At 45.3% G+C, this 24,418-nt stretch overlaps 1 protein-coding gene across 7 annotated transcripts in view; it reads right to left on the bottom strand.

The window, feature by feature from the left end:
- Positions 1-24,418, bottom strand: part of LOC144771188 (aldehyde dehydrogenase family 3 member B1-like) — a 1,013,654-nt gene that overhangs the window by 285,234 nt on the left and 704,002 nt on the right. For all 7 annotated transcript variants that reach the window (XM_078655887.1, XM_078655933.1, XM_078655870.1 and 4 more), the window contains 2 exons: positions 18,879-19,041; positions 14,654-14,764 (listed from right to left, as the gene is read on the bottom strand). In XM_078655887.1, the coding sequence (XP_078512013.1) occupies positions 14,654-14,764; positions 18,879-19,040 (273 nt within the window). In that variant the 5' untranslated portion in view covers position 19,041. The remainder of the gene's footprint in view (positions 1-14,653; positions 14,765-18,878; positions 19,042-24,418) is intronic.

The raw sequence follows: 24,418 nt of genomic DNA, 5'->3' as shown, positions 1-24,418 counted from the left end.
AGGATCACTAAAATCTAGAAATCATAATTTGGTAACGCCTGTAAATCCAACTACACCAGGAATACCCTGTTGGATCACCAACATGGTGGCTGACCTCAAAACGGACCTGGAGCACTCCATTACTGTGCTGATAAAACCCCTCATAGCCAAAGTCGATAGATTAACATCACTCGTAAATAATAAGGGGTTCGGCTCGAAAGTCCAATTAGCACAAGAAGGTGGCCCAGCAAAACAGAATGAGGCCATAACTAAAAGACTAACCAAAGATAAGGCCGCTACAACACCGGACACGGCACCAAAGATCTCCAACAGAGGCACACAAATAAGTACCAAAGATACACAAAAGGCTGCTACCACACCGAATACAGGCAAAAATAAAAAACAAACAATTACTGAAAATAATAAACCACCCCCTGGACCCTCTCAAACATTGGAAGGAAACACCGCTCAAACCCCCAAAGCGAACCCGAAGACCAATGCGACTCCTCCTACAACAGCTATTAAAGAGCACAAAACAGCAACTCGCTTCAGGACAATTAACCTCCCGCCTGAAGCATTACCCTTTGTAGTGGTTTTAACAGGAGTCCCACCTTTAAGGGAGGGCCAACGGGAATCACAAGTAGAGCTAAAAAACAAATGTGCACAGTGGTTAGAAATACATAGACCACTGCCCCCCAATATCCATGGGGAAATCCTTTCAGTAAGAAGGGGGGAGTGGATCGGCAAAGGCACCAAGACTATAGCAGGGGACATAATCACGGTGAACTTCAGGGATATGGCAGCAGTCAACTTTATCTGTAATGCCCCGCCGAGCTATACCCGCTCACAAATTCATCCGGTACATTTATCCTACTTTTACCCTTTCGCATTTCAAAGACCCAGGCAGAGCAACAGACCACCACCGACTAGAACACCCAATATGGGCCCCCAATATGGACCACCCCAGTGGCAAAGGCCAAACTTTGTTGTTCCAAATTATGACTCCTTTTTAATGCAGCATGCACACTGGAACAGGTTCAGCACACTTGAAGAGGTCGACTGACAGGGATGGGATAAACAACCCCCTATGATCGCAAGGCGGAAGGAGGTAAGCACACTCTCAACAGGAATGAGAATGGGGGCAGGAAAGGGACCAGAACCCGTGCCCAGTAATGGAGGCAGTACCAAATCGACGAACCCGAGCTGGGGAAAAGGAGAGCGGATAAATCCCCCAAAATATAGGACCACTGCTAAACAGAGTAGATTAGCTGCTTCTGGCAGTATACAGCCCAGCCCTGTCACTTCATCGGAAGCGGGAAAACATGCAATGCTCCCATCAGGAGACCCAAAAGGAACTCCAAAGGAAATGACCCAAGAAAACTTACAAATTGTATCCTGGAACATTGAAGGATTAGCGGCCACATTTGAATCCCAGGAATGGCTCAGCTATATAACCAAATTCCAAATCATATGCCTGCAAGAAACCTGGGCTACCGAACTAAATGTTTACAGCTTGGATGGCTATAAAAGTTTTCTTGTCCCAGCTAAAAAATCATACTCGGGGAGAGCCAGCGGAGGACTTGTTATATATGTCAATCTAGACATTAAGGGCACCTGGTCCAATATTAAATGGGCCTCATATAACCTCCAAGTATTAAGGTTCGGCTCACCAAGACTAACCTTTTGTCTAGTCAACTGGTACAATGCTCCTGGAACGACGGATAAGGGAACAGCCGTAAATGAGCTGGAAGCCTGCCTAAGAAATTTGAATTTTTTAAATAAGACACCAAACCTCCCAAGCTTAATACTAATGGGAGATTTTAACTGCCACCTTTGTGACAAACTAAAACCCTTCAACAAAGACTGGTCAAGATGCACCATAATGAAAGGCCCACACTTCATTCACTCAAAAGAGGGATGGGACTTAGAGAGGCTAACGAAAAGGCATAACCTGACTCAAACTCTAGACCTTGTTGTGCTGGGCGAAAAAGGGGAACTAACCCCAACATACAAAGGAAGAGGTTGCCACTCCTACATTGACTTTGTTTTAGTCTCTCCCATATTAAAAAGAAACATCAGCAATACTTTTATAGAGGCCAGCAGCTTTAGTGACCACAACCCGGTCATTATCACAATTGGAGGTTTTGATTTTAACTCGTGTCTAAAGAGACCTGACATCATGGAAAAAGCAGTGGATCAGGGAAGAAGAATCAAATGGGCCAAAATTGATGGGGACAGATTTTACAAACAATTACTAACAGAGGCCTCAGAAGCAATAGACAAATGCCTTGATCCAAGTGTGGTTGGCGTTCTGGTGGTCAGGGCATTCGAAGAAATTGCGCAACATGTAAATAACTCCCTAAAGTCTACTGGGTCTAATAAAACGTCCTCAAATCCCCGCTGGTTTGATTCGAATTGCACCAAGGCGCTTAAAAAACTGAAGGATAGCCTCCACTCCAAACCAAGGGATAAGATAATGGTGGCACAGAACAGAGCTGAATATAATAAAGCTCTGAAGAAACGTAAGCAAAGCCTACAAAATCAAGCCTGGGAAGATCTAAGGGACGCCGCGGAAAGGAAAGACTCCGCAAGTTTCTGGAAAGTGATTAATTCCCCATGTTTCCAGGACCAAGGGGCACCAAAAATTATGAACATCATTCTGCCGGAACAATGGCAGAACCACTTTCAGAGCCTATACAATCACTCAAGTCACCTAACTCTGGAGGATGCACCTAGGGGTTTTCAGCCGGCCAAGTTAGACTTTTCCCTGAAAGAAGTCGAAATGGGAATAGCAGGGCTCAGTAAAAACAAGGCACCGGGTCCGGACGGAATTCCACCAGACCTATTCCTAAGCAGACCTGATCTATGGGCGCCTTGCTTACCAGGGTATTAAACGAGGCAGTGGTGGCAGGTCTGCCTCAGTCCTGGTCAACGGCGACCATAGTTCCCATTTACAAAAAAGGGAACCGTGATGACCCTCAATGCTACCGACCCATTTCTCTAATTGATGTGACAGCAAAGGTATTGGGGCGAGTCATTCTACAGCGGCTGCAAGACTGGGCCGAGGAGCACCAAGTCCTCTTGGAAATCCAATATGGCTTCAGGAAAGGTAGATCTACCACCGATCAATGCCTAAACTTATATCTCCTGATAGCTAAATATACCATCGCCGGGAAGGGGTCCATTCACATGGGGTTTATGGACCTTTCAGCGGCTTTCGACCGTGTAAATAGAAGAAAGCTTTGGTCCATGCTGTTAGAACTAGGAGTGGATCAACCACTAGTCGACACCCTGCAAAATCTCCACCGGAACACCACCGCAAGTGTGAGATACAACCAAGAGGGAAAAAAGACCGACCCCTTCACCTGCACTAGTGGAGTAAGGCAGGGATGTATCCTCGCGCCCTTTCTTTTTTCTATCTATATTAACTCGCTGGAAAAAGACCTCCTCAAACTTAAGGTGGACTCACCCCAAATCGGTCATCGTGCGGTGCCTGTACTACTCTACGCCGATGACGTGGTTTTGCTTGCCAGAACCCCTTTAGGATTGCAAAAACTGATTGACGGGTTCGTCACGTTCATGGACAAATTGGACCTGGCGACAAACCTGGAAAAATCCTATATTATGTCATCAGGGCAACTGACAAAAGGGAACTTCACCTATCACATTGGGTCACACAAAATAGACCAGGTCAAGACCTTTTCATACCTGGGGGTACTATTCGATCACCACCTTACCTTTAAACCTCTGGTAGAAAAGCATTCTATGAAACTGGCAGCTTCAGTAGGAGCCATCATGGGGTACGGGCAAAGACTAGGAAAATGGTCTCCAGAACAAATACTGAACTTGTACAGGTCAATTTGCTGTGCGAAAGTATCCTATGGGGCAGAAGTGTGGGGCTTTCTGGATAATAAAGTACAGCAGATCCAGACAGAAGAAAACAAATTCTTGAGAAGAATTTTGAAAGTGCCCCAGAGTGTATCGGCCCACATCATCCACGAAGAAGTGGGAGAAACCTTTATAGAAGACAGGATCAAAATCAAACCTCTCCTGGCATGGGTCAAAGTATGGACCAACCCAGATGCGGCCCTAACAAGACAAATTATATTGGACTGCCTCAAAAGAGACAAAGGTCAAACCATCCCCTGGCTGAAATATGTCAAGAAATCATTAGCAGAGATTGATTGTATCAACTTCTTCACATCCCCAGACTCTCTAACACCTGAAAGCAAGGCCCTTGTGAAAAAACTCTTTCCGGCACAGCTTAAGTTATCTAGGGCAAAAAAAGAAAACCATAAACCCACTAATCTTTCTTATAATGAACTCACAGCGAAGCACGGCATGGAACCTTATTTAAGGGTCATGTATAACGCCCAGGATCGCTACGTCATGACCCGTTTCAGATTTAACATGCTCCATCACCTCTTTGCGGTCCCGGCTGGGTTCACTCACACAGTGGAGGAGAAGGGTACCTGCGGCTGCGACCACAGGTCTCCGCAGGATACCCTTCACTTTGTCTTACTGTGCCCATTTTATACCGTCCCAAGACGCAAGTTCTTAGTGGGGATTTTGAAAGACTTAAAGTTTAAACATGCAAGACTGGCCCTGAGGTTCTTACAGGAAGCGGAGGATGCTTATACCCTTTTTTGCACCATAAATTTTATTCGGATGGCAATACGACTAAGGAACACTAGAGAAACTGGCCCCTAACATTTCTCGTCCCCATGAACATTTAAATTCAGGATCCCCTGGTCTTTTCATAGTGTCAAATAATCTTAACATTTATAACTTTTTAAATGGAAAATCATTATCGTTTTTAAATATTTTGTGTGTACTTTGTATTTTTGCTTTTATGGTGTCTTTTTAGGAACCGAATAAAGATTACAAATTGAAATTGACTCCTCTTAATGACTTAACGTCCACGAAAATGCCAAAGATAGTTCAGTGGACAGTAAGCTGTCAAAAGGCATTTGATGACCTGAAGCAGGCCATGTGCACTGCACCTATTCTGCAAAGTCCAGACTACTCCAAAGAATTCATTGTCCAAACAGATGCTTCTGCGTTGGGTGTAGGAGCTGTTCTTTCACAACTGAATAAAGATGGTCAAGACCAGCCAATAGCTTTGATTAGCATAAGGCTGACCCCTAGAGAGAAACGTTGCTCAGCTATTAAGAGGGAGGCCTTTGCTGTGGTTTGGGTCCTGAAAAAACTGAGGCCATACTTGTTTGGTACTCACTGCAAGATTCAGACAGACCATAAGCTCCTCTTGTGGCTAAATCAGATGAAGGGTGAAAATCCCAAACTGCTTAGGTGGTCCATTTCCCTACAGGGGATGGACTTTACAGTGGAACTTAGACCTGGGTCTGACCATGCCAATGCAGATGGACTCTCCAGATATTTCCACTTAGAACATGAAGACTCAACTGGTCAAGGTTAGTTTAACGTCCCTCCATTTGGGGTGGGGTTGTGCAGGAGAGTAGGGTCGGCCTCCTATGGTCACCCCCACTTTTTGCTGTGATTCTCTGGTTTTTCGACTTTAGTGTGGCTGTGGTCCTGCTAATCAGACCAAACAGGCACCACCAGTAACTTGCCGGTCTGCTTTGTCGACGCTCCCGACGGATCCCGAAGACTCAGCGACTTAGGAACTGGACTCTCAGACTTCTCTGACTCCGACCAACACCCACAGCAAAACTGAGACCCATGGCGGACACGAGAGACGTGGGACTGGACACCCTGGACATCCTGCATTTTGCTAACAGTGCAACTACCGAGGCACCCTCGCACTTGTGCATTGGGGTACGAGAAGCCCCAGACCCGAGCGACATTTGCACCTGAGCTCAGCCCTCCACACTCCACGAGTGCCGCATGGGCCCGCTCTTGCATTTCAGCTCAATGCGTCTTCCCGGTTGCTAGCCCGCTGGCTAGTGAGTCCTCTGAAGACGAACCTTTGAAACTAAACTGCTTTCCTGGTTGCTCCAGCTTCCCTACAAAGGAGAAGCTCCACAGACCTTGCTGGTCAGACTTGAAGCCAATCTTCCCTTCCTGCGTGGATTGTGTTTGCCAAGGATTGTTGGGTCCAATCCAGATACCGACACAGCAGTCAACTAGATACTTTGTGGGGCAGCTCGAATCAAGCTCCTGGTCGTTGTGGACACCTCCTGGTCCTCGTGGCTGCAGAGACAAGCTTCACCTCTTCACCTGATTTCATCGCGACATTGCCTGGTTCCTTCCTGGTCACTGGCTAGTGACCCAGACTCTGTCCCCTATGCTGAAGGTCAGCAGGTCTTGGTTCTGCCGTAGGTGGACGGGGAGGGTGTTCCAGGTCTTGGCGGTGAGGTTGGAGAATGATCTGCCGCCGCATGGGATCCTACTTGGAAGATGGGTTCCTACTTGGAGGATGTAGCATTGAGTAGGCTTAGCAACACACAGCGCACTTTCCTTGAACATGATTTTACCTATAGAGGTCAGGGAGGCCCTACAGCAGTTACAGTCCCGTAGAGCACCGGGGCCCGATGGTCTATCTGCTGAATTTTATAAGGTTTATGCAGATATCTTGGCTTTGGTCCTCTTATGATCCTCTCTGGTCTGCCCGACTAGTCGGATTATATCCCCAGACGCTCCACCGCCTACAACTTACGAACTCTGTTTGCAGTGCTGCAGGATATTGATCCAGACCTGGCAGCAGTGAAGGTCTTCTTGGACACTACAAACGTGTTCAACTCTCTTGAATGGGACTACCTGGAGGCCATTCTTCACCGGATGGGATTCCCCATCCCTTTCTGCCTTGCATTGCACTCCTCTATTCTCACCTCGTCACTACACAATTTCACCCACTTTGTAACTAGACTAGGTATGCAGCAGGGCTGCCTGTTATTGATTTTACTTTTTTGCTTTCATGGTTGAGCCGCTAACCTCAAAGTTGAGGCAGCACTAGTGCAACTATGTTCTACCCTACCCTAGGCGACACCTGTTAATTTCTCTTTACGCTGATGATATTACCTTATTCATTCAAGTCTGCACATCTTGAGGGAGTTTGTCCAGTTCAGCGGGTTGTCAGGCATTGTTATTGTTATTGTTATTTTAGATTTATATCGCGCCAAATCACCTACAGGTCTCTAGGCGCTCGGAAATCGATGGAATTTATACAATAACTTCATGCAACACAAAGAGGTAGTGCAGCAGCCAAGTTACATTGCACCCAGAACCTTTCCAAACAGCAATGTTTTTACGGACTTTCTGAACCGCAGGAGATTCACTTCTCTGCGTAGCCCCTCAGGCAGCTTATTCCATAGCTGAGGGACCAGCACTGAGAAGGCTCTCCCTCCCTTGGTTACCAGTTTGTACAGAGGGCAGACCAGCAACTGAGAATCAGAAGATCTGAGTGTTCTTTTTGGGCTATACACTTTCAGACGGTCTCCAATGTAAACAGGTGCATGGCCATAAATTGCCTAATGGGCCGTGCATAGACTCTTAAACTCTACCCTCTCTTTTATGGGGAGCCAATGCAGGCTCTGCAGTAGGGGAGAAGCCTTGGTCCTTCTGGGGAGTCTAAAAATCAATCGCGCCGCGTCGTTCATCACAACTTGCAGTCTATTAGTCAGAGTTTTGGGGAGGCCTAGATAAAGGGCATTCCCATAATCTATTCTTGAAATAATTGTCGCCGCTACAATTGTTCGCAACATGGACTGAGAGAGAACGGGGGCTAGCTTGCGTAACTGCCTGATGATATTCGTGCAGCTCCCAACAACAGAGGAGATTTGGCTGCCCATTGACAAGTCACAGTCCAGCTTAATCCCCAAGCGCTTTACATTTGCGCTCGGCTTCGGAGTTGGCCCTAACTCCTGTGGCCAGTAGAGATAGCTCCAAGATGAGGTGGTAGATGGAATTACCAATAGCTCGGTCTTGTCCGGATTGATCTTCAGCAGATTTCCAGTCATCCACCCAACCGTATACCTCAAGATATTCTGCGCTTGGGACTGCGCGGCCTCTGTGTTATCGATACTCAGTACAAGCTGAGTATCATCAGCGTAGTTGAAAACTCTGCAGCCCATATTGGCCAGAGATGCAATCAGAGGTTGTAGGTAAAGATTAAACAGTAGTGGGGACAATGCGGAGCCCTGTGGCACCCCATACTCTAAGGTCCCCACATCTGATATCAAATCCCCCAATTGTATTCTCTGTGTCCTTCCCAAAAGAAAGGATTGCAGCCAATTAAAAGTCAAGCCTTTGACCCCAAAGTCGTCCAGTCTTTCCAGGAGCAGGGCATGGCTGACAGTATCGAACGCCGCTGACAGATCTAAAAGAATCAGGGCGCTCGGTTTCATAATGTCAGCCATGCCTCTTAATTCATCCAGCACCGAGAGCATCACCAGCTCGGTGCTGTGATGTGCTCGAAACCCTGCCTGTCGCTCGTGGAGTAGACAATGAGACTCCAAGTGAAGAGATAGAGACTTCAGGACATGCTGTTCTAGAATCTTAGAAAGAAAGGGCAGCTGGGAGATTGGTCTATAGTTCTTCAAGACCGTAGGGTCCGCACCGGGTTTCTTCAACAGGGGCCTAACTCGCGCTTCCTTAAATTCAACAGGTATGTACCCCGTTTCTAGTGATCTATTAAGGAGAGAGATAATGCGCTCCTCCAAAATGGGGCGTGCCACGCGAAATACACTAGGGGGGCACGGGTCTGCAGGGGAACCAGATTTAGTCTACCCATCAATTGCTCCAAACTCAGCACATCTATCTCTGGGAACTCCACAATAGTACAATCAGTGGGATTATAGGGGTCAGGGTGTTGGACAAGCCTATTCACTGTATTACTTTTTATTTCCGAGATGATGTTCTCCACTTTTTCTAGGAAATATCCCTGAAAGGTATTACAATTTATAGTAATTTCTGAGCTTTCCGGTTTCTTGCTCAGCTCAGATAGGATTTTCAAGGTCTCTTTCTGGATATTCCCAGCCTTGTTTAAGCGAGACTCATAATGCTCCGCCTTTGCTTGCAGTATAAGTTTTTTATACATATGAAGGGAGACTTTATACTGATCCCTAGCTATGTCGTGTTTAGTTTTCCTCCAGGATCTCTCCGAAGCCCGGAGCTTCCTTTTATGTTCCCTCAGGAGCGGGGTGAACCATGGGGCTCCTTTGCCTGGTTCTTTAATGAGCTGTGTCCTTTCAGGTGCTATCTGATCGATAGCTTGACACAAGCTCCACGTTAAATCCGTGTATTCCAGGTCCAAGTTGCTTCCAGCACCAAAAGGTCGGGCCACTTTCGGAAATGTCTCGGTCAGGGTTTTTAAATCAACATCATTCCATTTACGGATTTTCCTAACTCCCCGAGACAAGTGACTTAAATGGCCATCAATGTGGACTTCACAGTTCACTAAATAATGGTCAGTCCATATACATGGTAGAACGTCTCTGAGAATCACGTTTGGATCTGAGGTCCATACAAGATCAAGGGTGTGACCCTTGATGTGTGTGGGTACTTCCACGAGTTGTTTGAAGCTCAAAGAAGACATTATGGTATCCAATTGGCGTGTAGCCAAATCCTTATGAGGATTTTCTCGTGCAGAGGTCAGACATAATGGGAGCAAATAGATCATTGAATAGTGGGGTAGAATTAGGTGGACAGTAGACCGAAAAGACTACCAGGCAAGAACTATTCAAGGTAATCTTTACCCCTAGCAGGTCAGATAGGTCCACTGTTTCTGACAATATTCTTCCTACTGACAGATTTTTTTTAAATAGGATCGCTACTCCCCCCCCCCCGTGCACTTCCTGCACGGTTGTGCCATATCGCATCATAGTTAATTGGGAGAGCCGCAATAATATCTGGTATGGAGTTATCACCCATCCAGGTCTCTGTGAGAGTCAGAACATCAATGTCATTATCCTGAAGCAGGGTATAAATCTCCACATAATGTTTATGGAGCGACCTAGTATTTAGACTGGCTAGCTTTAAAGGAGAGGGCTGGGCTCTAAGCTTGCCATTGTAGGGTCGTTTGATGGCATACTTATTCAGCTTTGCCAGAACTGCAAGGTCTGATAGCGGCTCACCGAGATCTAGTTGGAACAGCTCCTCCGACGAGTAAACTAGCCGGTGGCCAGAACACGGGTAGAAGGAAGAAATTAGCACAAAGCAAAATGACAAAACGCGAATTTAAAAAATGCTTGCAATAGCTCCTGCAATATCGCCCCTATGAGCGCGCTACGCTCTGCGCTGCTCCTTGTAGTTGCAGAGTAGTTTCCAGTGGCAGGCCGCCTGGTTTACCCGGTTTAAGTACCGGTCTAGCGTCCTTGGGACGACTAGACCGTGCAAAGCTTCTGGGCCTTCACCCCCCACCAAAGATGTCTGCCGCAGTGCTGCTCGAGGGAGAAAAGGACCCGCACATATCTCGTGCAGAGGTCAGACATAATGGGAGCAAATAGATCATTGAATAGTGGGGTAGAATTAGGTGGACAGTAGACCGACAAGACTACCAGGCAAGAATTATTCAAGGTAATCTTTACCCCTAGCAGGTCAGATAGGTCCACTGTTTCTGACAATATTCTTCCTACTGACAGATTTTTTTTAAATAGGATCGCTACTCCCCCCCCCGTGCACTTCCTGCACGGTTGTGCCATATCGCATCATAGTTAATTGGGAGAGCCGCAATAATATCTGGTATGGAGTTATCACCCATCCAGGTCTCTGTGAGAGTCAGAACATCAATGTCATTATCCTGAAGCAGGGTATAAATCTCCACATAATGTTTATGGAGCGACCTAGTATTTAGACTGGCTAGCTTTAAAGGAGAGGGCTGGGCTCTAAGCTTGCCATTGTAGGGTCGTTTGATGGCATACTTATTCAGCTTTGCCAGAACTGCAAGGTCTGATAGCGGCTCACCGTTATCTAGTTGGAACAGCTCCTCCGACGAGTAAACTATCCGGTGGCCAGGAGTCCTGGCCCCGGAGCCCGTCCGTGCGCGGAATGGGCGCAGACGGGCTGGACTCTGGCGTGACTCCGGCGATGCTCTGGCGAGCCCGCAGCGCGTGACCGCTGCGCGTCAGCATGACCGGTTTAAGTACCGGTCTAGCGTCCTTGTGACGACTAGACCGTGCAAAGTTTCTGGGCCTTCACCCCCCACCCAAGATGTCCGCCGCAGTGCTGCTCGAGGGAGAAAAGGACCCGCACCAAACACGGTGTATTTCAAGTTTTATAGTGCAAGTGAGTGGCCGATTTAAAAACAGGGTAGAAGGAAGAAATTAGCACAAAGCAAAATGATAAAACGGGAATTTAAAAAATGCTTGCAATAGCTCCTGCAATATCGCCCCTATGAGCGAGCTACGCTCTGCGCTGCTCCTTGTAGTTGCAGAGTAGTTTCCAGTGGCAGGCCGCCTGGTTTACCCGGTTTAAGTACCGGTCTAGATTCCTTGTGACGACTAGACCGTGCAAAGCTTCTGGGCCTTCACCCCCCACCCAAGATGTCCGCCGCAGTGCTGCTCGAGGGAGAAAAGGACCCGCACCAAACACAGTGTATTTCAAGTTTTATAGTGCAAGTGAGTGGCCGATTTAAAAACAGGGTAGAAGGAAGAAATTAGCACAAAGCAAAATGACAAAACGTGAATTTAAAAAATGCTTGCAATAGCTCCTGCAATATCGCCCCTATGAGCGCGCTACGCTCTGCGCTGCTCCTTGTAGTTGCAGAGTAGTTTCCAGTGGCAGGCCGCCTGGTTTACCCGGTTTAAGTACCGGTCTAGCGTCCTTGTGACGACTAGACCGTGCAAAGCTTCTGGGCCTTCACCCCCCACCCAAGATGTCCGCCGCAGTGCTGCTCGAGGGAGAAAAGGACCCGCACCAAACACGGTGTATTTCAAGTTTTATAGTGCAAGTGAGTGGCCGATTTAAAAACAGGGTAGAAGGAAGAAATTAGCACAAAGCAAAATGACAAAACGGGAATTTAAAAATGCTTGCAATAGCTCCTGCAATATCGCCCCTATGAGCGCGCTACGCTCTGCGCTGCTCCTTGTAGTTGCAGAGTAGTTTCCAGTGGCAGGCCGCCTGGTTTACCCGGTTTAAGTACCGGTCTAGCGTCCTTGTGACGACTAGACCGTGCAAAGCTTCTGGGCCTTCACCCCCCACCCAAGATGTCCGCCGCAGTGCTGCTCGAGGGAGAAAAGGACCCGCACCAAACACGGTGTATTTCAAGTTTTATAGTGCAAGTGAGTGGCCGATTTAAAAACAGGGTAGAAGGAAGAAATTAGCACAAAGCAAAATGACAAAACGGGAATTTAAAAAATGCTTGCAATAGCTCCTGCAATATCGCCCCTATGAGCGCGCTACGCTCTGCGCTGCTCCTTGTAGTTGCAGAGCAGTTTGCAGTGCATTCAGTTCAACAGGGAGAAATCCCAGCTCTTTCCCCTCGGATAGGCCACAATACCTTCAACCTGTACTTTCCTCTACGGTGGTGCCCGGCAGAACTTAAGTATCTGAGGATTTATGGTCTCCCAGGACAGGGAGGAAGTAAGCTTCTAATTTCTTTCTGCACTCACTCATCAAATCACCCGCTGTTTTTTTTTTTTTTGCCACTGTCTTTAGCTAGCTGTATCGCCCTAATGAAAATGGTGCTTCTGCCTAAGGTATTATATCTCTTTTTGAACATGACCTTCCTGCTGAAAAGGCCATTAAACTAAAAACACAATTCATTTGTTTTGCATCTGTGGAGAGACATTACTCTTTTAAGAGGTTCGGTTTGAAGCCCTGGACATGGTGCATTATTACCGGTGTGCTCAGGCTCACCATGCTGTTCACTTGTACCATTCCACACTGTTTCTCCCCCATTTGGCTGTCAAGCAAGGGTATATGACCCGATACCTCCTACTTCATTCTAAGGTACTTTATCAGGTACTCCCTCCATTTACTCGTCCTGTGTGGCTTGCACCTCGGGTGATTGGCAGAGACTGTGTCGTAAAGTGGGCAAGAAGGCCCTGTATTCCCCTTTGGGCCCACTAACCTATCATCCCTTGCTACCAGTCACCCATGAGTCCCTGTGTAGGATTCAGCACAAGAGACAGGGCTTTAATTCTTGGGGAGAATTGTACCACAACAAACTCTTCATTTCAAAGGCTGCCATTCTGACAGTTGCGCCGGCCTCCTGCATGGAAGTCTTCACATACATTTGTCTGAAATGTAACACTAATGCAGCTGTACCAGACCTTCCAGCTGAACCCCAATAGTCAATACTCACATGATTTGCTCCAAGTAGGCACCTGGTTTCCTCATTGTATTGCACTGTATAGGCAGAATCTCCGGGCTATCGGGGTCAGGCATCTTCCCAGTGGAATACAGAACTTGGGTGGGAGGGGGCACTCACGGATAAGCAAGGGCGATATTTGTGCACAGACAGGAAAGATAGCATCAAGTAGAAGACTCAGAATTATGCATTACAAGTTTCTCCTCAGGGCGTACTACACTCCTGTCAAACTGCATAGGTTTGGGCTTAGGGCTTGATTTAGATCTTGATAGATGGGTTACTCCGTCACAACAGTGATGGATATCCCGTCTGCCGAAATATGAATCTCATAAGATGTAATGGGATTTATATTTCAGTGGATGGGATATCCGTCACTGTTGTGAGCGCAAAACCCGTCCGCCAAGATCTAAAACCGGTCTTAGGCTGGAAGATTCCTCCACCAGACATGGGATGTTCAGTGCAGATGTCCTTCATCTGGCTTGGTCCTATGGGCCAGAACAATTATATTGGCAGGAGGTACGATCTGCTCTCCATCCTGATAGAGAAAGCACTTCTGCTGACTCCTCTCATGGCTCTTCTTGGGCACGTCAACCATTTGGATGCTGGATATAGGGAGTATGCAGCGCTAGCCCTACTGCTTGCTAAGAGACGAGTCGCCTTTTGGGCACCTAAGTTTAAGGATTGGATTACAGATCTAATATACTATGGTGAACAACTGACACAGTATGTCGAACTCTTGCCTCCCACTTCATGACCCCGAGATATAGGGTTACATCTACATGTTTATATCTTGGCACATGTATCCTCCTCTGAGCAGCCTTCAGAATCTCCTGAAGTTCCACATCAGGCACTATTCAAAGATACAAGTCCAATACTGTGCTCCATGCTATTCCGCTCGATGATACGGTGCTGGCTGCAACCCAGATTTTCATACCCCCTTGTGATGGTGCTCTGCCATTGTACCTGTTATTGCTATTTATGTGGGTTGGGTCTAATATCTGTTGATGTGTGTAGGCTTGTAGGTGTGAGGTAATCGGATGTGCTGTAACCCTCATGAATTCATGCCACAACTATTGTTGTTCTTGATTTATATTATATGAAATTCAATAAAGAATGTATTTATTTATTTTAATTAAAAATTGATTTTTTTTAGAAATATGTTAGAAATAGACAATTCTTTATATAATTATATTGGGACCTGGCACCTAGTAGGAGATATGTCAATGTTGTTAATATTAATCAATCTCCCATGATGGAGAAAGGATATAGCTACAGGAAGTTTTATGTTTCATGATCACATTTCAGGTGCCGCACCTCTGTACTGTCAGTAATGCCAAAGTCAACACACTCCCAGCTGTCAACTGGTGGCTAAGAATCAAAGCCACCTACAGGTAGAGGGCAGTCTTTTCAAACCTTCCTGATTCAAAATACACATTAAAAACATACCCAGTTTTTCTCCACATATTCATCTTTCATCCAGGTTTTCAGGTTGTTGATAGTCAAGTTGATTTCTGTGTTTATCAAACTGGTCTCAGACACTTCTGCCTCGAATGCAGGCTAAGAGGGCATAAGCCATGAAAAAAGGGAAACAAATAAGAAAAATTAGTAGGTTTAGGGTCAATGGATAGGGCAAAAAGGAAAAAACGTAGGAAGAAGGGATATATATGAAGTGAAGATGTGAAACTGCAAAATGAGATGATGAGGAGAAAAGGAAGGAAGCGAGGGTGAAAGTATAAGTGTAGTACAGAAGGAAAAAACTAAATTGTAAGTATAGACTGTGGGGTAGGAGAGACATGAATTAGAAGCAAGACGGATAAGGAAGACATTAGATAAATGAATTAGCAATATCAATGCACAGGGAAAAAACAGGATGAGGGGAGGGTTGTAGCAGGTGGGAGTAAGGACAGTGGGGAGAAGGGAACTGAATGTAAAGAAACTGAGCTAGTGAAAGTAAAAAAATTAAAGAGCAAAATGAAGTGTACGTGAAGTGCAAATAAGAGAAGTATAAATGCATTAATCCTTTAGACTGTGAAAGTGAAAGACTTGGAGCCTGAGAACAAAATATTTTTAGAATTGTGAATATAGCTAACAGAGTGTTCGAGATCACCATATCATTTAATAAACCAGGTAAAATTAGTAGTGCAGAAAAGAAAAAGTCTTCCATTCTCCTGTTTAGGAAGCTACATGTAGTATGTAACACTATAAGTTTGTCTGCCTAGCACCGAGCTGTGGACGAAAGCATGTTTTGATCAATCAACATCAGAATGGTTGCAATATATATTGTCACACTCAAAGTCGTTCAAGGTTACTGGTGCACAGCTTCCTTGGTTGACCATTTCAAAACCCTTAACATAAGGAGCACTTTACACGAAAATGAAAAAGGCACACAATAAAATGTAGTTATCCTTCAATTATTTAAAATTTCAGGTGCGTTTAAAAAGTTATTCCACATTTGTCAAGTGATACGCTACTATAGTCCAAATATACAAAGGCAATTCATAAATGAGAAGATAGTCTTTATTTCATTCATGTAATTTCAATATAAAAGAGAACACAGCAAATACGTTTCGTCCCAGGAACAGCTGGACTTCTTCAGGGAGTTAAATATCCTTCAAATTACATTTTTACTTAATTGGTATACACCTATTAAATGTTTCAAAAAATATTTATTTTCTAAAGTTATAGATATGTTCTATTTTCTTTCAACCTATATGATAGGTCATCCTTCATCGAATCAGTAGTCCCACGTATGAGTTCCTAGAGGGCATTGTAGCGTCATGATGGTATGCTGTTCTTTTATAATCAAATACAAGACAAAATAAAGACCATCACATCATCTATGAATTTCCTTTGTATATTTAGACTTTAATAGGGTACCACTTGACAAATGTGGAAAAACGTCTAAAAGCACCTGAAATTTGGAATCATTCAGGAATAAATACATTTTAGCGTGCGCCTCTCTCATTTTCTTGTAAGATGTTTTGACACAATTGCTTTCCTTTCTGATATGTCCCTAACTGAGGCACTGTTAATGCAGTGATGTGGGTGTAAGAAACTGTACAAGCAACTCCACCATCTCGCTCCACACAGAATCTCTATGAAGAAATGTATGAAGAGACCTCAGAATTTGGGCGAAGCAGACATGAAGAATGGTTGCTGGAGGAGCATGCAGAAGAACTCATATGTGACTGTACATCTGAGACCTTCTTGGTGACATGCAAGGAGAAGGCACAACAATGAGTCCTGGCTGATACCTTGCTCTGGCATTTGTTGTATAAGCCAAGGTGTGTCAGACTCATCGATGTTTACTTAATTACTCCTATGAATGTAACTTTAACAATCTGGGATATAACATGTAACCAAAAAACCTTTCCATGTTCCATTTCCACCTGATCTCCATCCCTTCTATTACTTCTTTCAGATCCCTAAACCCTTCGATGAAAGGTACCTCAATCGTTCGCCTATTTTATTGGGACACCATTAAATCACTTAGATGTGAACAGGCTTTAAACCTGGACAAAATAGAAAGATTCACTATGGCCTGGAAACTCTTTTGGCGGGACTAGAGAATGGGTTCAACTAGTAACTATGGGATAGAAGCCTATTACAAGGTGATGCTTGATTAGTATGTGAACCTAACGAAACTACATAGGTACTTTCCATCTTCCAGCATACTTTTCTGGCGAGTATTGTTTTGGGTTGAGGATCTTTCAACATATATAGTGGCATTCACCCTTCATTGTATCCTTTTGGGAGGACATTTTAGTGGCTATTAGAGAAATCCCAGCATATCCTATTCCAAATGACGTATACTTTATAATATTGGGTTTCTACTCGCTTCTCCTAGAACATCAATTTAGAGCAGATTTGAAACTAATGAGGTATTGCCTGGGTGTGATGAAACTAACTTTAGCCTCCTAACAGAATTAAAAAAGAAACTACCATAGAATGGTGGCATTTATGTCCCTGGAATGTAATCACCATGGACATTATCCTGAATCCTTCGTAACCAATGTAGCAAGTTTCAGCCATTCTGCAGCCCATTACTGTCTTAATTATCAACTGGCATCCTACTACCTCATGTCGTGCAAGACTGAAAGCTTGCGTATAAATCTTCAAGAGATGAGAACACTGTGCTTTATGTTGAGTTCAATCAGACAGACTGCGCAAACAAGCAGTGCAGATGACTGTTGTATACTTTGCCTGGAGACGTTTGAGGGGTCTTTGGTTGTGGAGAGAAGGGGGGGGGGCGTAGGAATTATAAATAATTCCTGCTGACATTCTCTGTAACCATGCTGTGCTGTTTTGTAGCACTCCTAAATGGCAAAATGGTGGTAACTGGTCTTTACTGTTTAACCCTAATCAAAAGAAAAGTTTAAAAAAAAACAAAGCTGAGCACCACAAAGACAGACGGGCTGATTCACAAAAGCATCTAGGAGTATGGGAAAAAGTAATCTTTGACATACTATAACATACTTATTGGAATCAGCCCCAAACATCCAACTTCCTTTTAGAAAAGGAGCAAAGACGGCACAGTCCTTTCTAACTGTACTAATTGTTTATGAATATTGCCTGAATATCCCCACCTTAATCCCATTTTAGATGTTTTGTGGATAACTCTCAAAGGCCTGTAAGAGTACTGGAGGAGTACTACTTTACATATGTTTTTAAAAAGTTCCCATTGTTTGTGCTAATTGCCAGTGACAACCAAAAGGAACTAGCTAGAACGGAATGTTCCCGTGACCAATGACACTAAACTCCACAAATGGTCAATTGCAAAGCAACCCTCAGCTTCAAAGCACACACCACAAAAAAGACACATGCAGGAACTTGAAAACTTTTCTCCCGGAATCAGATGTAAAAACGACTGCACAAGCCTGGTGCCATACTTGCTCACTGTCATCTGTGAAAAATAATCTGCCTAAATCTCTCCGCATTTGAGAAGGTTCGACCCAATCTCATTCACTCAATAGATATTTCAGTGGCTTCTCAACCAGCCTTTGTCACCTTCAAAGAATGATGCATCACCTACACAGTGTTAAACTTAAGCCCTCCGGTGTTACATAATTCTAGCAGACGCAACCTCATAACGCTTGGGTCACAAACAAAAGCAAGAAGGACTAAACGTCAAACATCTCTTGATAAACTCCTAAGAACTCCTTATTCCTTCCTGCCCCAAGTCCACCAAGCTCCTAACGAAACGCCTCATCCAAGTATAAACAGCAAGTTATTAAATGGCAGCTGTTAATCCCACTTACCCTGCTGCATAAATTCCCTTGACCCACACTTCTATACTTCTTTCCTTTAACCCCATATTTGTACAGTGCTACAATGGTTAGTTCAATTGAAACCCCCAATGCACACATGCTCATACCCCTCACTGTATGACTTCCCTCTTCCAGCACCTCACTAATGAACATCTTATATACTTCTCTCCTTTCCCTTGTACTGGAACTTCTCCTCACCATGTGTATAGGCCTGTGCCTGGGTCTCATTAGAGGGCTCCTGGTGCACCTTCCTTTTTGGGCTTACAGTCCTCTCATCTTGTGTATGTCCTGTTCACTCTTCCACCTTGTACTACAACTCCTCTCTCATTAGCAAGGCTAGTGCCATCGCCTTGTTAATGTCCACCTAGAGGCTAGAGCACATCCATTGTACTTAGCCGTCTTACCTTACGTAAGTCCTGAGCCAGCGCTTCATTAATGGCAGCCGCGTTCTCTTTAAGGAGCTTCACAAGGGCATTAAGCTGGGACAGTCGGTACTCCATGGGTCGGGTCTTGCCGGAGTCGAAGCTGGCCCTGAGACGGCCCACAATGTCCTGGAAGTTGGACATCCTGAGGACAGAAGGAGAGCAAAGGGTTAAACACCTTCACTTCTTGGACCACCTCTATCTGCTCTCTGATGAGACCACTGCCTGCTAGAACTAATGTGCAGTGCAAAGATACATGAATCGCAGTAGCAGATCAGCTGAGGGTGCTGTGGGTCAGACTTCAGTTTGCATTAATACAGATCTATGGTCAATGTTCTGAAACAGTGAGGGTTACTGTGGCCACAAATATGTTAGAGCTGTTTGTGGATCAGTGCTCAAATACCAGGCATTCTGCAGATGCGTTGGTAGAGTTCTGTATGGAGCAGTGATGGAATACTAGTCATAGTATAGGTGAAAATTGAGGTGCATTCGTAGAGTTGTGAGAAGAATGGCTAAACATGCCTTTATCTGGCAGAATATAGGAATGAGGCAGGGAGCTTTAACCCACACACATCTCATATGATTAAAGGGAGCTGTAAAAATATGGAAAAAGTCACTTGAGAAGATTTAAAAGCTCAACCCATATTAGTCTAAAAAAAAGTCACTGGTTTAAAATGAGGGTGCTGTTACGCACCAGAGAAGATCGGGTGGCTTAGTAAGCAAATTTGGAAAGGGGGCGCTGTTCTTATGCAAAGGTATCTCCTCTTTAATTAATTTGAGCCCTATCAAAAATATATTGTGCCTCAAAATACTAAAATCCACATGTGCCCTCACATTTGTAACCCTCTGGTTTCATGCCCGCATTTCTCAAGTATTGGCATCAAAGGACTTCTGTTCATTTACATTTCTTAATGTTGTTTTAAATGTTAATGGTGCACATGTGGGGTTTCAGCTTCTGATCTTGGGAACAACAGTGAAATATCCCTGATTCACTAGTCCCGAACCAAGTTTCTTTGTTTGATTCTTCAGTGTAAAATTCTTTAGTCATAGTTGTAATCAAGGAAATCAACTTGTTTCCATTATTATTCTGTCTTTATTTGTAATCCATTCTCTATTTAAAAGTGAATTCCAAATCCCTAGTGCAATGCGTTTCAGGCCACGTACAGTCCTTCATCAGGGGGTGTCTTGAAGAACCAAACTGAAGCAATACATTTTGTTTGGAACTTGTCTGAGGGATGCACTAGGGGAGTGGAATGCAGAGTATTTTAAGCAACTTTCAAATGTGCTATTTGGCAGAACATCCTTCAAGCCCAGTTTTCATTAACACAGCGCCATTAGAGCTATCTTTGTTTGTAATTACGTTGCATGATCATAATTCGCAGTCTGGTGCAGCGGCGCTTTAATAATCGCTGGTTAGGTTGTTCAGGACCTATTCAGGAATCAGAGACTGGCTCAGCTGACGAGGGCCTACACATTGGTTGGGTGGATCAGGGTCATCATCAGGGATCAGACGGTGACTCAGCAGCTGATTTAGCGGACACGTGAAGGACCAGAGGATGACTACACGGGCAAGAACCATCATGCTATTTGGGTGGTCATCACAGATATCAACATTTTATTTTTGACAGTTTTACAAAACTCTGAATCGGGTTTCTGTATGCAGGAATCGGGAGGTGGAAGACTAGCCCTGAAATCAGCAGTCTGCTGTCAGATTGAGGGGTTGGCTTGTATGCTCTAAATTCAGTCAAACAGACTCCTGAAACTATATTGCATGACTCAGTTCCTGATAGAGCGCGTATGTGTGATGATGTATGAGCAACATTTTTGTTTGGTAGGGGACACCTTTTGGATCGGTAAATGAAAAAAAAATTGTTTCACAAATGTTTTGAGAACAACAGAGGAGCGTGGATGGGAAGCAACAGAAAGTGGCAGGGTGAGGAAGCAACTAAGGCACAGTAGGTTAGGCAAGGGAAAATCCAAATAAAAAGAACAGTTGAGAGTGGGGAAGCAATAGATTAGCTTGGGGGAGGGATGAGGGAGCAGCAAGAAGTGTCGGGGCACCAGGGGGGCTCTTACATTTCGGCGGAGGAGCATTGCCCCACCGAAATGCCCTCAGAAATGCCCCAGAGACAACAAATAAAATGCCAGTTTATTTTTTGTCAACCTGTCCAGAACCGAGTGTCAGGACGGGCGGGGCCTGCTGAGTGCTGGCAGCAGCAGGGAGGAGTGGCGTGCTGCCTGTCCATAGTCTAAAAAGCACAATTCTCTTTGACCATCTGTCTTGTGACGTCCAGCCACACATGTGCATTTTAAACCTCTTCAACCCAGCTGTATTAGCCAGCATGATTAGAGAGATCCGACTCCAGTGCTCTTGGGAGCACTGGGAGAGGCCGCTCTTTCAAATCCTAATGCAGCTCTCATGCTTGTTACCAGCCTGAGAGCAGCGCCAGGATTGGTTAGGGGAATTTACTGGAGTCCGCAGGCCTGGACGAGACAAGAACACAAGAACACAAACTGGAGCAGGACGTCGTGCAACAAGCAAGGTAAAGGACTATTTCTTTTAGTTACAGTCGCAACTCACCTAGCATACATGCACCCACCACCCACCACCCATGTGCCCGCCCACCATTCTTCCTAGATGCCAACTGCCGTTGGGAGGCACTGGTGTTCTGAGGGGTATCAGCACAAGGGAGAGCACTTAAAAACACTTGCAGTCTCATGGAAAGCTGAAAGAAAAATAGTTTCCTGAACGTGAGCAGTGGAAGAATACAAACCACCCAGTACAAAGCATGGGAAGAACGACATGCTCCAGAGAAGAGACAAACATAAGTATGGGAAGACTGTTGCCTGCCCGTGGTCCATGAAGGGGACCCTCCTAAGAGGGCAGCTGCCTTAGTGCTAAATGAGGACACACGAGTCAGTCCAGTTGTCAGGGACCCACTAAGGGTCCGTGTGCCTCGTTCCTTCCGTTATGGCGTCGGATGCAGTATAAGAGCATCTCCCTGCCCATCTGGCGGCCTCTTTGTGGCTGCCATTTACACCGTTTCCCTCCCTACCGCTTACCCGGCGTACGTGCAGGGTTTGGGGTGGGAGAAGTGTACTAACGTGTTATTTTGTGTTGCAGGTGGAGTTACAGGGTGATCCAGAGGATGCAAGGTACAGATGGGTACCCTCTGCATGAGCACAACAATGGTGCAAAAGCCTAGTATACCCAGGGATGTCCTTGCGTTGTCCCCTGGAAGAGCGACGGTGCCCCGTTAGTCCTAATGGTGGTTGTGGGCCTGAGCAACTGAGGGCTGCCTGGAACTCTCCGCCCCCTTTGGGCGGCGTGAGCAAGGGCTTGGACTGGTGGTCCACTGCTGGGAGGGTTGGCCCCTCTCAAAATCGGTAAGCACTGATTGGCGATGGCCACAGGTTAATTTGGCTCATCAGGCGGGCAGGAGGCGGAGGGCCTCGCCTGCCCTTGGATCGCCCGTAAGATAACCCACCATGTTTGGCATATTTGATTGCAAATAAACCTGCAGCAATTTTCTCCACAAACAATGTGTCATGTGGTTTATTTACTGATGATATTGCTGTATGTGGGATAGGGAGTGTTGCTGATATTGACACTAAAGCCAATGAATACAAAGCAGGCAAATGAAAGTGATAACAAAGCCAACCAATGGTAGCAATGGGTTGGCTCTAAGACCACTACGTTTTTGGAATGGTCCACAAGAGGTCTGTCGCAGACAGACATCTAAGAACTACCTGGCAGACACGATATAAAAACAAAAACACTGTCAAAGCCAAATGGCAGCCAAGTAGTTCTGGAGGGGAGGGAAAGAGAGAGGAGGGAGGGAAGCGGAGGAGAGGGCGAGTCAGCCAGGAGTTCGACGACCGAGGTGCTCGCATTGCACCTAACTAAGCTGAGGTCACTTAAGCTCAGGGGTCATTCCCCTGCTCTGCTCTCCTCACCTGCCATTCATGCTCCCAACACTTCTCCCCCAGTAGGACTTGTCCAGAGCTAGAGGTTTCTGGTAACTCTCAACAGGGTGGGTAGGCGGACTGGGGAGCAGTGGAGGAGTTTGGTGGAGGTCAGTAGAATGGCTTGAACTAGTGTTGTACTGTGACACTTTTATGCTGTTGTGAACGAATGATGTTTTCCTTTGAAAACTCCTCATGCTTGCCAGTATGCCCTCTCCCTTTGGTGCTCTACTGTTGTCCGGTACTGCACTCCGACCTGGACCCCAGACTGGACAATAGTGCCTCCCTGCCTCTCTTTTCTGCACCTTCATGGGCCAGTATTCCAGCTGTGTGCTCCATTTGGATGCACATAAATAAACTTCACTGGATGCATCATCACACTCTTGCCTCTTTTATATGACGGATACCACATAAAGGCAGCGGTGGGTTGCAGGCAGCCTCAGTAAAGTAGGTCGGTGCTATCCTTTGAGCATCTTTGGAGTGTAAAGAATAATATATCCGTGGCATCCTCTGATAGTTGTTTTGAGACAAGTTGCAGTCTAAATACTTTCTGCACTTACCCCACGAGCAGTTACCCCGCATATTACCAGTATTGGTACATAAGATGTTGTGCAGCTGAGCAGAGACTTCAATTCAGGGGAAGCTCATCTGGCATGCTTGTGCCCCATCCCCTTGTGCAACGATAACGCAAGAGGTGCCAGTAAAAGGGAAGGTGAGGCGGCCCCCGAGTGTATGCCAAGTGCATGTCTATAAAAAAGAACCCTTGATTACTACCTATAGGACATCATTAATCGCATAAAAAAACTTTTGAAGCTTACGACTGAGATGGAAGCTACATGCGAAGCAATTGACGTTAACAAGCATTTGCAATTCAATAGGGCTCGCATTTACGCGAGTTTAAGCTATTGACATTGTAAATGACGATGCGTTTTATTTATGTTTTAAAAACAAAAAATAAATAAATAGCTCAAACTCGCGAAATGCGATATTTATTGCATTGCAAATGCTTGTTTTCTTTGCAGCTGGGATCTGTAGTCCTGTTTAACACATTATAAAATCAGGGCTACAAGAACGTTCTTGGACTGGATGAACTGCTTACCATGCATGGCACTGGAAAACCTAAGCGTTCTCAAGCCAAGGAGGTAGGTGCTCTCAAACGTTTTGGAGGGATAGGGCTATTTTAGATTGTATTAGGTGAGCTGGGCCTACGTGTTAAGTTGTGCGTTATAGTTGAAAGGTTCTTAAGAAGGAAAATTATACATAGAAAACAGAGCATATTTAAAATATTGATCAAAGAGTAATGCTTTTCTTTTGCGTAGAAGCACAGCAACTAGCTGTAGATCGAAGTGTTTGAAAATGATGGGAACTATGATCTTGATTACATTGGAAGTGGGGGCACACTCAGTGTGGGTAAGTGGGTTATACACATGGCTAAAAGTAACTAAATATTCAGGGAACTATTTTGTTGGCCTTTCACCTACAGGTAGCTGCACATATATAAGAGACACACCTTAGATGAATACAAGTGTAAGTTAAACTTGTGTGTACAGTCATTG

Source organism: Lissotriton helveticus, chromosome 1_1 (assembly GCF_964261635.1).
Source record: "Lissotriton helveticus chromosome 1_1, aLisHel1.1, whole genome shotgun sequence".
Classification (NCBI taxonomy): domain Eukaryota; kingdom Metazoa; phylum Chordata; class Amphibia; order Caudata; family Salamandridae; genus Lissotriton; species Lissotriton helveticus.
This window is presented reverse-complemented; position numbering and strand designations above follow the sequence as displayed.